The following is a 16,138-nucleotide window of genomic DNA, read 5'->3' as shown; positions in this document are numbered from 1 at the left end:
GGCTCTAAGAGCCTTCCGCGCTCCCCTGAGGCGCGGATGATGTGTCTGGCCACGTCGGTCATCACTCCCTGGCTGCCTGCTTACGGGCCTACAAATCCCGGCGTGCAATGTTCCTTCCCCCCCCATGGGCGGGGATAGCCTAAAGTCCCAGCATGCAACGGTGCCCTGCCTGGGCAGAAGTCCTCCCCCCGCTCTCTTCCCGTGTTACGTAACAGCGGGGCACCACTTAGGCCTGGCTCCAGACCCGGAAGTGCTAGTGAGAGGGCAGCGGAAAGTCTGAGCCCTCCCCTAGCAACCGCTGCAGAGCGCCCTTAGCAGCGGCGGCCATGCCGGTCTGGGTGCGGGATTACAGCTGGCGGCAGACGGACACTGCTGTTTTTCTCTCCCTGCCGATGCGGGGTGCCCGGGTCACCCAGGCAAACATCTTCTGCACTGACCAGTATCTGAAGGTGGGGCGGCTTCTGGCCTTGTCCCCCGCTCCCAGTCCCAGCCCGAGCAAAGCCAGGCCCTGTCTTCCTTACGCCTTTCCCACTCGCCTCTTCGGGGGAGTCCCTAGCCATCACCGGCCTCCCTGTGGGTCGGTCTGAGCAAGGAGGCAGCGCCCCTTCCGCTTCCCATGTTCTCCACCAGCTAGGAATCCCTCCTCCCGTGTCCTTTCCACTCTCATCTGTCTCTCCCTTTTCCCGCTGTGAGTGTGGCAGCAATAGCAAAGTGAACGCGAGCAACGATTCCTGATCGCTGCTGGGCACAAAGCCTGCCAGAGGTCAGGGTTTTGTCGCTGATGCTCTTCAACCTGTGCCACCAGCCGAGCAACCCTTTAAGAGAGTTGAAAAGGATTTGGAGGGGAGAGGTAGACTAGAATTCGTTAAAGCAGGAAGGAGGAGCCTTCAGACTCACTGCTTTAAGGTGGCACATGTCTCGCAAGCACAGTGTTTTGTTGTTCTTCAGCACAGACACATGCGACTGCCACCACCGTGTGTACGTGGGTGCTAGTTAGCAGATACAGACATTAACCTTTGGGAGCTATGTTGGTTTATGCTACAAATATGGCATATTATATACACAAATTAATAAATTAGACAAGGGAAAAGTGATAGAGAGGAGTTTGTCTTCCCCAAACAAACTACAATTTATGGAGGGAAAACTGATAAGAACAGATATAACTTAGAGAATTCTTCACTTGACCAGAGCTCAAAGAGCCGGGAAGCGATATTGATTCATAACATAACAGTATTTTTGTTAAACTGACCCATGATAAGTGACTGGGGAAATATTCTTCAGCCATCACTCCTGTGTATCACACTTTAACTACATGTAGTAATTGTTCTGGGTTTATCCTTTACCTCCAAATTTTTCTTTATAGTATTGCCTTAAAATCAGATATAGGGTAGACTCAGGATTTTAAACCAAACTCCATCAATTAATGATTTGTAATCCATGGGTCAAATTTTCCACTCGTTTACAGCTCTGCAACCCTGTGGCTTACACAAGAAAAACTGAGGGCAGATTCTGGCACCTTTGGAGAGATTTTCAATCACTGGGTGTTAGGAACTTAACTCCCATTGGAAGTCTTTCAATGGAAGTTGGGCATCAAACTGACTTTTATGGCTTTGAAAAGTTTCCTTTACTGTAACAAGAAAAAAAAATACAACAACATGGTAATCAATGCAATAATTACTGGGAAATTGTGCATACACTTTTAGTTTGTATTAAACTAAATCTTTTTCTTAAAAAGTAGTTGTCAGTGTCCCATGCTTCTCATTGTACTTTGCTGGGTATTTTTTTCACATGATTGCACTTTTTGTGAATACAGTATATGTAATGGAAATTGTAAAGCTGCAACTAGTGTTCCAAAGTAATATATTTTATTACTAGTTTTTGTATTGGTTAATACCATAAGCATTTTCAAGCAACTAATAATTTGCATTATCACTGCAGCTCTAATTCTTTCAGTGTTGTTTGGCATTTCACACTGTATACTAGAATTTTAACTCATTTATAAATATTATTTTAATATTTTAATGAGACAGGTTAAGTTACTGTAAATGATCTCTTCTACAGCAAATTACAGTCTAGTTAGTGGAGTCTCTCACTCTTACCAGCTGTTATGATTTTCTTGGTTTATTATGAGAAAACGTTTGCTAAATATTTAAAATATACATTAGGGATTTATTATTTAGCCACAATCTTATTAAACATTTTATTTAACAAAACACTTTTAAAATGAATACACATGTATATTTATTTGCTATTTACATTTTATAGGTAAATGTTCCTCCATTTTTATTTGAAGCCATTCTGTATGCTCCTGTTGATGACACTAGTAGTACAGCAAAGATCAGAAATGAGACCATTTTCTTCACTTTATATAAAAAAGAAGTGGCCATGTGGGAATCCCTGGTTATGGAAAATGGTAAGTTGTCTGCTGTGGAACATAGACTGACTATTTAAAAAACAGGCAAAAACCCCCAAACCCTTTCCCCACAAGAATTCATAGATACATGAAGTAGCACATTGCAGTTTTTTTCTTTGTAACAAAACTCATGCATTTCTTCCCTCTCCAACCTCAAGCCCCAGTTGAACAGTAACAGAAACACAAACACACCAACAAATATTAACCTAGAAAATCAAGGTTCAAAGAACCTTAAATCTGCCCCATGAGCAACCCCTTGAGAAGAACCAGAAACTTAGGCAATGTGAGGCTATAGCTAACACACAGGCTACTTCCAAATGTAAGAACACATTTTATTGGATTGATTTATTCTTAATGCTAGAGAGTAATTCCTCACAGCCATTTCAATGAAAGTGCATCTTTCAGTTTCATCACAAATTCTAATGACTTTGTGCTTACGAAGAGCCATTTGAACTCCACAGAAGTATACAAACTTGCTTTTGGGATAAATAAAAGCAAACTTACTGCACTGATCTCCAAACAAACTTTTGCTTCCAAATATATAAGTATTGTTGGAAATGTCTGGTTTATTGTGTTTAAATAGTCCATATATACACAAACTGACTATGTGGCAAGAGTATGGGGCTTTGGAAAGGCAAGGGATCACATTTGATGTCTGAGATATATGTATAAAGCTAATATCCTAGAGATGACTGTAGACTTAAGGAAAATAAATCTGAGTTTTCAAAACTCATTTTTGTAAGGTTACCTCTTATGTAGTAAGTGTGGAAGTATATGTTGTGTGGAACATGGAATGTTGGCAATGGCATGGGGCAAAGTAAAGGTTGTTTGGGTGACTTCAGCTGTGCATGTCCATATTTTCCAATGCTTGGGGAAGATGGTGTTTATGAATCGTTTGAGGGGAGAGGAATGTATGTGTGTGTTTGAAGAAAACTACCAGGTTTTCTTGAGGTTTTTTTCTCTCCCAGAAATACCAGGAACCTTAGATTAGATAGATAGATAGATATCTCATTTCACCATTTTCCATTCTTGCTGATTGGTTCCTCTTTGCATTACAATTATATTTGACAATGAAAATAAATTAGCGTAACTTTTGTTATAGTTGCTTTCTGTCTCTTGTGCTGTGCAATGTTTGGATAGCAAGCTCTGTAGATGAATATTAAATCCAAACCAAATTATTCTTTGTGATAATTAAAAAGAAAAAAGAAACATTTCTACAGATTATAGGTCTTGTGGAACCTTGTTATAAAACATAGTATTTGTGTTTAAGTGAAGTTTATATTGTCCCTTTTAAAGATGTGATTAACAGAGGGTTGCATTGTGCACGAAAGCTTATGCCCAAATAAATTTGTTAGTCTCTAAAGTGCCACAAGTACTCCTCGTTCTTTTTGCTAATACAGACTAACACGGCTACCACTCTGAAATTTTTGCCACTCTGTCTGAGATGCAATAATGAAATAAATTCTGTTTTCCTGTACACAGTGAATAACACATGAACCTCAGTCTTAAATTTCTCAAATTATTTTCTTTCAGGTGACAAAGAGAAAATGCAGAGAATAAGAGAGAATGCTGTCATAAAAGCCCAAGAGAAGGCAGATGAAGAGGAAAAATCAAAAGCTGTTACAAAACGAGAACATAAAAAATTTGCTCTGGAGGCCACAATGAAGGTAAATTTATATGCGACTCTACAATAATTAAGTACAAGAAATATAATCTTAAATAATTGCCAACTAATTTGACAGGTTTGTGGTTAAATATGTTGTTTAAAAATATCTTTTATAAAGTAGTAATCTTTATTAAAGTGGCAGGAGAGTTTGCATAACTCTTAATTCCTCTTTTACGTGTAGTTTGGGTATATCCATTGCGAGGTCTGGAAACCATATAGAGGAAAACAATTATGAAAAATTATGAAAAAATTAGGACTGTCAGCACATTATATTATAAACTGACTTTTTTTGGTGAGATCAGGCAGGTGTTGGTATCTAAAGGGAGATTAGGATTGCAATAATTTGGCACAAAATGTAAGGCAAGATCTATATATGGATTAAGCAATGTAGATTCTAAGAAATATTTTATTCATCTTCATTCTGGAAGATAAAATTGGTTGTATGCAGCTTTTGCACTACTGCTCATCCTTAGTCACTTACCTCTGTTCTACAATGCGTCCACTCACAAAAAATGGTAACTTTTACATGTCTTTATTCGCACCAAATTGCTTTTCTGCATACCACATGAAATGACCATTTATGTTAACTTTTTGTGTTGTTAAGATATTCATAAAATGCAAGAGGACTATGTTCCTGGCTTCCCCTCTTCAGAGTAATTCCTTACAAATATGCTAAGCCTGGTTACTTTTTTGTGAATCTATATATTCATAGATTCCCAGTCCAGAAGGGACTATTCTGAACATCTAGTCTGACCTCCTGTATAACTTGGGTCATAGAACTTCCCAAAAATAATTCCGAGAGCATATCTTTTAGAAAAACATCCAATCTTGATTTAAAAATTGTCATTGATGGATACTCCACCGTGATCCTTGGTAAATTGTTTCAATGGTTACTTACCCTTACTGTCAAAACTTTATAGCTTTTAAAAATATATCAAGCAGAATCTTAGAACTTTCAAGATTGCATATGCAGGAATCACTTTCGGCGTCAGGCAAATAGTTACTTCGTGAGTAGAAATGTGCCAGCTATTTTACATGAGCATCTAAATTTCAGGAGAAATGGGAAATTAAGAATAACGTATTCAAATGAAACTGTATATTTTACAGCTCTACATTTCCCTGAGATACTGAGCTGGAATATGGTTAGGATACTGGAGTAGAACCCTTACTCTCTTGAATAGTGCCATAGGATCTTTTGAAACCAGAAGTGGTCAGAGACTCCATCAAAAGGATGTAGCAGCTCCAGTAGCAAAGTATTCCTAAGTATCATGCGGGAGGAGTGGTCCATTACTGAATCAAAGAAAAGAATGTTACATGCTAAGCTTCTACATATTCTTTGTGAGTCTCCCACCAAGTACTATAAAGCAGCCCAAAGTGCTAAGAAAAATGTAGGTTCTTCAGAATAAAACAACTCCATGAGCATCACACTTTCCTAAATTTTTCTAAGCCTGCCCCTCTAATAGTGATATTAAAATAGCTGAAGGCATATATTTTTCAAGGTCTGTGAGTTATTTTAAGTATTAATACGTATAAGCCAATCAGTTTCCTCCTTTTCCAACTATTTTTCTGGAATTCCTCAACTCTGTATATAATGTAACATATTAATAATAGTGCTGTATAGAATTGGGAAGATACTTATGCACTCTCATTTCTGTTCTGCTCATTTTCACCAAACATTACATGTTCTGATAGTTCTGCAATTCAAACAGCTAGAAGAAACAGAGAGAAAAAGAATTGAAAATCTGAAAGAAGAGGAGCGAAAGAAGGTCACTGAGGAGCTGGAGATATGGAAAGAAAAGCAGAGAAATGAGGAGAAACAAAGAAGGATACAAAGAGAAGAGGAAATACGTAGAGAAAGAAAACTAATAGAGGAGAAGAAAAAGCAAGAAACAAATAAAACTCTAAAGGCAGGAACTTCCAAGGCTAGAAGTATACCTACAAAAGCTGGTATTTGTGGAATAAAGTTTTACCTTTTTTATAACCTAGATACTATGTTTGTTGTATTAAACATTCAATTCTTAAACCTTTCTAGGCATTTCTGGTATTTTCTACCTTCATATCTAGATACTGTACTGAACTAGTTATTCTGCTTTTTGACTCCAGTTGGTTTAGTCTCTTGTTTACTTGCTGTCAATGTGTTGAGTCACACATAAGGGCAGATTTTGGTTCTTAGCATTTTTTTGATCCTTTCTTTCCTTCCGAGACTCTCAACACAATGCTGTCTTTTTGGTGAGAGTATAAGGAGGTGGCATTATTCTTCATTACAAATAATACCATTCCATTAAATGCTTCTGCTTAATGCTAATTTAATAGTGATTTCTGTATGCTCCTAAACCACACACGTATTGGATTAAAACAATCTTCTCTCTCATGGAACATAGCTACCAAGTTCCTGATACAAGCGGAAGCGTCTCAAAACGTTAAATGATATTCAGTGTAAAATATACTGCAAAATGATTAGGTGACTTCTGCATATACCCTTCAGTGTAAGCCCCCATTTTCCAAATCCCAGATTTGTCTCTGTATCTGAAATTCATATGAAAACCAAAACTAATTTATATGAAACTCAAATTTTACAAAAGTTTTGTACATCCTACAGGAATTTTACATACTCTGAGTTTAATTGTGTATAACGATATAATCAGGTTGCATAAAACAGCACAATTTAATGTTTTTAGAGCTATTTCATCAGGATACAAAACAGAAAAACTTGAGGTGTACTTCTACTTTATAAAACTCTAAATTAGGTCTACTTGAAAATATGATGGGAAAAGAGAAAATGAAAAATAAATTTGCTTTCTTCTGTTGTTCTAATTCTATCTTTGCAGCTGGAAGTTCTGGAAATATATTTTCAGAGAAGTTAAAAGAAGAATCTTTCCCTGCTCCTCGATCTGCTGGTACTATTAAAATTAGTTTCACATCTCGGGTGTTTCCTACAGCTCTCCGAGAATCCAGAGTAGCAGAAGAGGAAGAGGTAAAGATAGTTTTCCATTTTGCGAGGGTGCTCTCACTGTACTCAGAGGTGCTTGTTGTGCTATTCATTCATGTGGCCATTTACAGTCTATAGCAGGGGTCGGCAACCTTTCAGAAGTGGTGTGCCGCGTCTTCATTTATTCACTCTGATTTAAGGTTTCGCGTGCCAGTAATACATTTTAATGGTTTTAGAAGGTCTCTTTCTATAAGTCTATAATATATAACTAAACTATTGTTGTATGTAAAGTAAATAAGGTTTTTAAAATGTTTAAGAAGCTTCATTTAAAATTAAATTAAAATGCAGATCCCTCCGGACCGGTGGCCAGGACCCTGGGCAGTGTGAGTGCCACTGAAAATCAGCTCATGTGCCGCCTTCGGCACGTGTGCCATAGGTTGCCTGCCCCTGGTCTATAGGAATGAATCTTCTATTGCTTTACTAAACCAAGCAGGGCAGCTCACGTTTTGATAGTAATATTGTTGGAAATAGAAGTTACAACGTGGAAGTCTTATTCTTGACATGAGACTGATACAGCTTTACCAATCTTCCTGTAATTTCAGTAAGTCATCTGTACTTCTCATTTCTTTTCCTTTGTTGAAATTAGTTTAAACTAGAGATATTGTGAACAATTGAAATGGTCACTTCTAATTTAACTGCAATATAAATATATTCTCTTCTATACTTACATGGAGTAGTGGTCATCCACCTTTAACTTAAGATAGTTATATCCCTTATTATCCATTTCCTGTGGTTGTAGAGTGCTGAATGTTGCTTTGGTCCTTCCTGTCATCCTTTATATATTTCTTTGAGTCCCGTTGTATACATTCCAAGTTTGTATTTCCTATGAATTTCCTGCTGAATATGTACAGGTTGCTAAGTTAGTTTGAAAAGTAAACTATTCTATATCACTGACCACTTTTTCCATCATGGATGAACTGCAAATTGAAACTTTGGTTGTACTGTGTAATACGACTATTATAGCAGGGAAAACACGACTATAACTTTAAGTCTTTGAAATAATTTATATTAAATTTCAGTCTGGAAAAACAGTCACATTATTTCTTGAAATTATATTTTTAAAGAAACACAACTGTACCAAGTTATTGTAATCACCTTGAATATGCACAATAAGTAAGGCCTACTTAATTCATGATATTGCAGAAATTGTGGATCCCGCAATATTTGGCTTCCACTGCAGTTTCGACAGCAGGAGCCCCACCATGCAGGAGGTTGACAGTGGGACCCCCAGGAAGCCGACAGTGGGAGTCCCTGTTTTCAGCCCCGGATGGGAGCTGAAAAGACGCCAATTTCCCATTGATTCCTTAGTCTTATTTATATGTAATATTAAAAGAAATGTTTCCAACTAAATTACTTTTCACCTAAGATGTGATCAGATTTACAGAAATAGCTTGTTTTTATTTTAAACTGTTTTAAAGAATTATACATTTATAGTTGAATTCCATACCAAATTTCACTTCATATACAAGGATGAAATGCATTCTGTGGGGTAAAGATCCAACAAGATTATGACATTTTTTAGTCTAAATTCACAATCTGTTCTTTGGGACTCTGTTGGATGAGCATTGATACGTTCTTCTTTGTAATCACAATAGACAAACAAAAAACAGTTTAGTAGCCAGGCAGTACCGCACCCTTGCTGCTAATTTAGAAACAAAATATATGAGGAAACGTAGAGCTTTTCTTGAATCAACAACTAGATGTTTCTACCAAAAATGGGATAAAAAATATTTCCTGGATAAGTAAGTGAAAGGATGAAAGCAAAATGAAAACCTAAATCTCAAAAAGTAAATCCTATAGAAACAAAATGCTAATATGTTGCACACACATCTTCCTACCACAGTGGCTGCATAAGCAAGCAGAGGCTCGTAGAGCAATGAATGCTAATTTTTCTGAGCTGAAGGATTTAAATGAGGAGGAGAAGAACCCAGACTGGTTGAAAGACAAAGGAAAGTGAGTTAAACTCATTCCAAGATATGCTTACAATCATGTATCAGAAACATAACTACCGAATGCATTATTTTTAGGAAATTAAATGCTGATTCCATTTTTTAGTGTAGAAAATTTTTAGTTTGTATGTTACCCTTCCATGTAGAATTTTATTTTCCATCATTGTTTTCACTGGATGATTTACAAATAATATATACACCACATCTTTGAGTTGTAGGAAAAATGCTTTATAGTGAGTGTGTGGCCTAGGGGATAGTTCACTGGATTGGACTCGAAGACTGCTCTGCCACTGGCCTGCGAGGTCACTGGCCTGCTTAGGCAAATCACTTCCCTCCCTGTGTCCATGTGTAAAATGGGAATAATGATGTTGACCTCCTTTGTAAAACTCTGCAATCTATGGATAAAAAGTGCTATATAACTAGATGGTATATTAACATTATTATTATTATAATATGAGACGCTCAATCTATTTAGTTTATTTAAGAGAAGGTTAAGAGGGGACTTGATCATAATCTATATGTACCTACATGGGGAAGAGATTCCTAATAGCAGATGTCTCTCTAATCATTCAAAAAACATCCAGTCGTTGGAAATAGAAGCTGACAAATTCAGACTAGATGTAAACTGCAAATTTTTAACAGGGTAGGTAATTAATCCATGGAACAATGTACCCATTGATGTGGTGGGTTCTCGATCACTTGAAGTCTTTAAATCAAGACTGGGTATCTGTATAAAAGATATGATAAAGCCCAAATAGACATTATCAACCTGATGCATGAATTACTGGGTGGGAGTCTATGGCCTCTGTTATTCAGGTGATCGTTATCTGAGAAAAGTCTGGCATTAAAGTCTATTCATTGTCTGCACCATATCTGTGGAAATATGCTCTGCTTTTCCTGTTCTTCAATGCTGTGTTACCTTACTTTGTCTTAAACTTTTGCCAACCTGGCTGCCAGCATGAAGTTTGAATAGATTGTATCTACATTGTTTATTATGTCATCCAAAATGTCATAAATGATCAGTTTTTAATGGAATTTTTTTCAATTTGTTTGAAATTGTTAGTTTAGTGCAAATTGTTTACAATAGGTAGGCATTCTCTATTGTATTATGTTTTTCCTTGTTTTAAAATGTACTTTTTATTATGTTTTCAGCAAAATGTTTGCAACAGGAAACTATCTTGCAGCTGTAAATGCCTATAACCTGGCAATTCTGTTAAATAATAAGATTCCAGTACTATATCTGAATCGTGCTGCTTGTCACCTTAAATTGAGAAACTTGCACAAGACCATTGAAGATTCATCTAAGGTATAAATATATTACACAAAGTAGATTTTTATAGTTAATCTCCTTATAACATGGATATGATATTAAACTAACATATAGCTACTTTTTCTGTCAAGCAAGAATGTAAACAGTTATGGACACTATATAACAGCTTAAGTTAGATACACTGACAATGATGTGTCAACATTTTGGATTGGTCAGCCCTGATGATAGATAAAAATGACTATTAAAGGGTTGGATTAAAGGAGAAATGATTGGCTAATGATGGTTTCAAAATTTTTGTTTATGCAGTATAATCGCACAAATTGGGACTTGATAGCTACAGTAACTCTTCTTTTATAAAAGAATAGTGCCCTTCAAGAAAAGAACATAAACAGATATACTTACTCTTTTTAAAAAACTTTTAGTGACAAAGTTTTATAGAATATACCCACATAAATTTCATAATCTGTCATGTCATTCTGCACTTAGTATGAAGAATTAAAAAAAACCAAACCCAACAATAATCCAAAAAATTCTCTTAAAAGATTGCTGAAACTTCTCAATATTTGATCAACCACTGCTTTTGAAAAGACAGAAAAACTCTATGTTCTGTTATCTAATAGTGCTTCAGCACAATTTGTACTGTGTTTTTACTTAGTTTATTTAAAAAACAAAACAAAACTCATTACATGACATGTATGGATATTTTTGAAAAAATGGGCCTCAAAATCATTGTTTTGAATTAAGCACTCCATGAGGCTCTAAACTTGTTTTTCCTAGTGACTGTAGTAATGAGATCAATATTTTGTTTGTAGCACTATTAGTGATATTGGACTATGATAATGGAATATATTTGCTGTTTACAAATAATCGTTAACACTTTATACATCAACCTAAGATCCAGATTCTCTATCGTGGGAAATTTGCACTTGTAAAACTGCACTTGCATTTTCGCACCTGCAAACAAATTGTGAATGCAAATCTTAGTGGTTACACCACAAACCAGATAATTAAATGAGAATGCAAATTTTTGTGGGTGCAGTTGTATCTGTAAATGGGAGGTTAGGCCACAGAAAATCTGTCTCTAAATATCTTGGGTGTTTTTATTTGTAAAGGCACTAGAATTACTGATACCACCTGTTCCAGACAATGCTGATGCTAGAGTGAAAGCTTACGTGAGGCGTGGGACAGCATTTTGTCAGCTGGAATTGTATGCTGAAGGTAAGAATTCAGGCTCTGAGTTTGCAAACGCTTATGCATGTGTTTAAAATTACATGAGAGTAATCCGATTAGGATCAACGAGGGCTACTCATATGCTTAAATCTTTTCAGTATAGGGGCCATAATGTTTAAAGAGCTTCTGTTTTTATTGCTGATATACATATATGTATAATATGAAACATTACAGTTAAATAATATAGTTATATAATAACATTAGTTATATACTGCAAAAAGTGAAAAATCTTAAACTCCCAAATTTTTCCAAAGATGTAAAAATATATAAACTGCTTTGTATCCAGTTTGAGACTATATAAACCTTTTCACCACTTACATCTGTTTTATAATTTCTTATTCCCCCTTAAACTCGTTACGGCTGTTCAAACTACTCTATTCACAGGTTATGGCTTTGTCTGCACTAGCAATTCTGTTGGTAAAACTTTTGTCAGTCAGGGGTTTGAAAAAAACACACCCCTGACTGACATACATTTCACCAACAAAAGTGCTGGTGTGGACATTGCGATGTTGGCAGGAGAGCCTCTCCTGCCAACATAGCTAATGCCGTTTGTTGGGGCTGGTTTAATTATGTTGTCAGGAGAGTTCTCTCCTGCCAGCAAAGAGCAGCTACACAGGAAACTTTACAGCAGCACAGCTGTAACCTTAAAACTGTACCGCTGTAAGATCCATAGTGTAGACATAGCCTTAGTTTTCTTTTGCATTCTCAGCTTCATGCCTTCCTACATCCTTTTTCTCCTCTTCAAAACCTACTTCTTCCAGAAATATTTCTTATTTTCTTCTCATCAATAATCACTGCATCATTGCTTATCTGAACAGTACATGTATCTATTCTAAATTAAACGCCAATCCTGCAATCGAATACATGTGGTTGGACCTTAGTGCCTGTGTGCATACCTAATAACTTCAGTGGAGTACCACAGAGACTCAAGTCTCTGTCTGTGCAGATCCAGTTGCAGGTTTGAGGCCTTAGGAGGCAGGCTCTTTAGGGCAAAGAATGTGACTAAGTGAGTTTGCAAAGCACCATGTAAATATATAAAAGGTTCTGTTTTTGTTTTAGAATAATGTTTTAAGTTTTAATAATAGTTTAAGATTTTAATATAGCTGTGTGATATTGCCATTAAAAACAATTTTTAGTCGTATGAAATTATTAAATAAATACTTGCATACAGCCCAAAGTTAAAGACCATATTTTGTTCTGCTCCAAATCCCATTCAGTAAAATTATCTGAAACTCAAGCTCTCTAACCTTTACTTGCATATAACTTGGGGAAAGTTACTTCCAACTAGTTGTTAAAAAATACAAATACTGTTGTATATAGGATTAATAATTTGCTTGCTGTATTAATATTAGGTCTCCAGGATTATGAAGCTGCTCTCAAGATCGATCCTACAAATAAAACTTTAGAACAAGATGCTGAGAAGATTCAACATATAATTCATGGAACTGCACAAGATTCTTAACAAAGTCTAGAATCAGCATGGTGGTGTATTTAACAGACAGGAATCAGGAAAACACTTATTTCAAATTCTGCCTAAACCAGTGAAGCCACCAGACATTTTGTTGCTGCACTCATCCCAGTTATAAAATTGGGTAAAAGAGAAGTTACTTCTCATAAGAACTACTATAATTTAGGTAAATATAGTGCAGAAAGAGAAGTAAATAATACACATTTTATTTTCTTACCTGTTTCCAAAATTGTCATTTGTTTTCTTTGTATGAAATATTGGCTAGCCTGAATAACAGAACATAATTTACTATATTTAATTTCAAATCTGTTATTAAGCAATCAAATGTAGTCTCATGGATTTTTAAAACAACTTCAGTGGTTTAGTCAACATTATTAACCATGTTCATAGTTTTGCTACCAAAGTTAAAGTGCTAATGTAGAAAGGAACAGCCATCAGAACTGTTGTGAAATCAGAAGCCATCCAATTAGAAATATTTCACATAGGACTAGAAATTACATAATGCTCATATTGTATATGAATTTGCCAAAACAAACAACCCTAAAACACTTTCTTAAAAAACTGGAGCCAAAACATTCAGCTCCCATTGAAGACAAAGTTTTCAGAGCTTGGTGCCTCTCAAAATCAGGCTATGTATGTAGGTGCCTAACTTTGAATTTAGGTAGTTAACATCAGGCACATGACTTGGAAAATCTTGGTCTGGGAGACGGTTAATATAATCCTTGTAAAATGCAGTAAAATATTTGAGTGTTAAGCAATGTATATTAAATGTTTCTAACCTATTCAAAAAGATTTGACATATATTGATTGAACTGACCAAACAGTTATGATGCAATTGTAATTTTGTCAGTAGTAATGCATTTTAAATGAAAAACAGCCAGCCTACTGTTGGCTAAATACATCTGTAGATCTTTTATTTCATAATGGCATTAAATTAATTTTGTTATAAAGTGTCCTATTAATGGATCACTTAAACCTGCCAGAATCTTAAAGTACATCTACACAGCAATTAAGCACCTGTGGCTGGCCCGGGTCAGCTGACTTGGGCTTACAGGGCTTGAGCTGTGGGGCTCTAAAATTGCTGTGTAGACATTTGGGCTTGGGTTGGAGTCTGGGTTCTGGGAGATGTGGTTGTGGGAGTGTTGGGGATAACAGGATAGGAGCTTAACTGGCCCTGTTTGAGACTAGGGAGCACCAACAAAATATGACTATCTTCCCAAACAAAACCAAGTTGGGCAGCCCTAGAGATGAGGAAAAGAGAAGCTGAGAACCAGTAACCAGTTGTGGATCCCTGATTCTCCTCCAGCTCCAGAGCAGGTTAGAGCAGCCTGCAGGCTGCCTTAATTTGTGCCAACTGGTTATGGTCCCTAAAGACTACATCCCATCTGGATATAGCGAGAGCATATTGTGCTCAAGCCACTTTCTCCCTGCTCCTGACATGCTCATTTTCCATGCTGCAGCGAGGAAAGCACTGAAGCAGGTTACACTTGTTCTATGCCCCTTGGGGACTCTCCCATGCCAGGAGAATCCCTAGAGGATATGTGAATGGTTTCTGCTCCCTTTATGCCATCTGCATTAAATGGAGTGGAACAGGGCAGACAATCTGCCCCAAAAGTACTGATTGTGGCCCTTTGACTTTTTTGAACTAAAGCCTGGCCCTTAGGTTGAAAAAATTGGATCCTACTGGGTTTGTTAATGTGGTCTTGGATACCATTATACTTGTTTTAAACTTTTTACTGTTATTTCTGAGTATGCTTAGCATTGATGGCAAACAGCTATGATGCATTACTTAATCTCATTCTGAATTTCTTTCTTAGGTTACTAATTCGTTCCTGATTTGACAATTTGGGAATTTCTGACACTGGGAATTTTATGCAATAGGGCCCTGCCACTCCTTAGAACCAGTAGTAGACACTATATTACGCCCTCTTTAAGCATGGTGAAGCAGCTGTGCATAATGCCTCCCAGTTCTCCCTGTTTGTTATCCCTAATGCAGGGCTGTGATTAGCATTCATCCATTTTTGCTTAAATGTAACTTTTTGTTTCTCACTTATTCTGAATGCCACTTCTTTGGGACCAAAAGACACAGTTACTGATGTTCACAAGGTATTATCTGCCTGAAGTTTTCATTTATTCTACGTGTTTTTTCTCTGAGCTGTCTGTTCCATACAGTGAATGTTTTATTCCAGAGCATGTGATTTATATTTAATCTTCTGTTCAGACTGTATTTTACATACAAGGACAAAATGAACCATACTTACATAAAATTCCCAACCCAACTTTTAGCTGCCCTCAACCCAACCTCTATATTTGTGCCTTCAAAACCCCTATTTATCAAGCAAACGTGTGCACCTAACAAAGATTTGTATGAGTGAATTCCCATTTACCCATTGCTAAAAATATGGTCCATCCATGTTCAAATATAGTTCAGTTACTTTTGTTTTCATATTTGTGTACCCTTTGGTTTAAATTAGTATTTTAATGTGCATATTGTAACAGTACCTATAGATTAAAACATTTGTCTCACATGTAAACCTCAAATTAAAGGGCTGTACATGGGGAAAACTACATTGATGTTAAGGATAGATGGCATCCCCTCTTCAGCAACTCAGAGGCAGTGTGCATAGCTTGGTTTTGGACACTACATTTCAGCCAGTAAGTTGCCTGCAAACTGTTGCATCACCTCCCTCAGACTTGTGTTGTGTTCCAGTTGATCAGTGCATTTATCGGATCCACTGACTGTTATCCTGACCTATACAAAATACTTTCTCCATGTTTTGTGCAGAAAGTTTACCACTGAACCTCTTCTCCATACAGAACTGTACAGTCCCCACCTTTATGCAAAAAATGTTGGGAACAGCTTTAAGGTTTTGACTTTCCTCAACTGTGGAAGGAGTTGCAGAATTTGTCTCTGCGTAAGTTGCACAGTACAAATACTAAGATGGAAGCAGAATACAAACCTGTTAAAGGACAATCTGCTCACATTAAAATTATATTGAGACAAATTCTGCACTCACTTAACCTCTTGGCTTCCTTGGGGTTGCAGGTGGTTGAAATATTGGCAGGATCTGATCAGTTTAAAAAAAAAATAGTCTGGCCTTGTAACACGGGATCTGAGTCTTGTTTTGAACATTAACCTCAAAGATCTATCCT

At 36.7% G+C, this 16,138-nt stretch overlaps 1 protein-coding gene across 1 annotated transcript; it reads left to right on the top strand.

The window, feature by feature from the left end:
- The first annotated feature begins 326 nt into the window (after positions 1-326).
- DNAAF4 (dynein axonemal assembly factor 4) lies at positions 327-16,104 on the top strand. Its single transcript, XM_054043028.1, has 9 exons — positions 327-449; positions 2,266-2,413; positions 3,947-4,080; positions 5,789-6,026; positions 6,908-7,053; positions 8,912-9,021; positions 10,170-10,323; positions 11,400-11,505; positions 12,870-16,104. The coding sequence occupies exons 1-9, from the start codon at positions 327-329 to the stop codon at positions 12,977-12,979; spliced, it is 1,269 nt and encodes a 422-aa protein (XP_053899003.1). The 3' UTR covers positions 12,980-16,104.
- Positions 16,105-16,138: the final 34 nt, after the last annotated feature.

This window comes from Malaclemys terrapin, chromosome 10 (assembly GCF_027887155.1).
Source record: "Malaclemys terrapin pileata isolate rMalTer1 chromosome 10, rMalTer1.hap1, whole genome shotgun sequence".
Lineage (NCBI taxonomy): Eukaryota > Metazoa > Chordata > Testudines > Emydidae > Malaclemys > Malaclemys terrapin.
The sequence above is the reverse complement of the archived record's forward strand: the minus strand, read 5'-3'. Positions and strand labels throughout refer to the sequence as shown.

What these genes read in the sequence shown, in the direction of transcription:
- DNAAF4 (XM_054043028.1), top strand. Translation starts at nt 327, where the DNA reads ATGCCGGTCTGGGTGCGGGATTACAGCTGGCGGCAGACGGACACTGCT. An exon ending in GCACTGACCAGTATCTGAAG is followed by an intron (nt 450 to 2,265) that starts GTGGGGCGGCTT and finishes TACATTTTATAG; the next exon opens with GTAAATGTTCCTCCATTTTT. An exon ending in GAGTAGCAGAAGAGGAAGAG is followed by an intron (nt 7,054 to 8,911) that starts GTAAAGATAGTT and finishes TTCCTACCACAG; the next exon opens with TGGCTGCATAAGCAAGCAGA.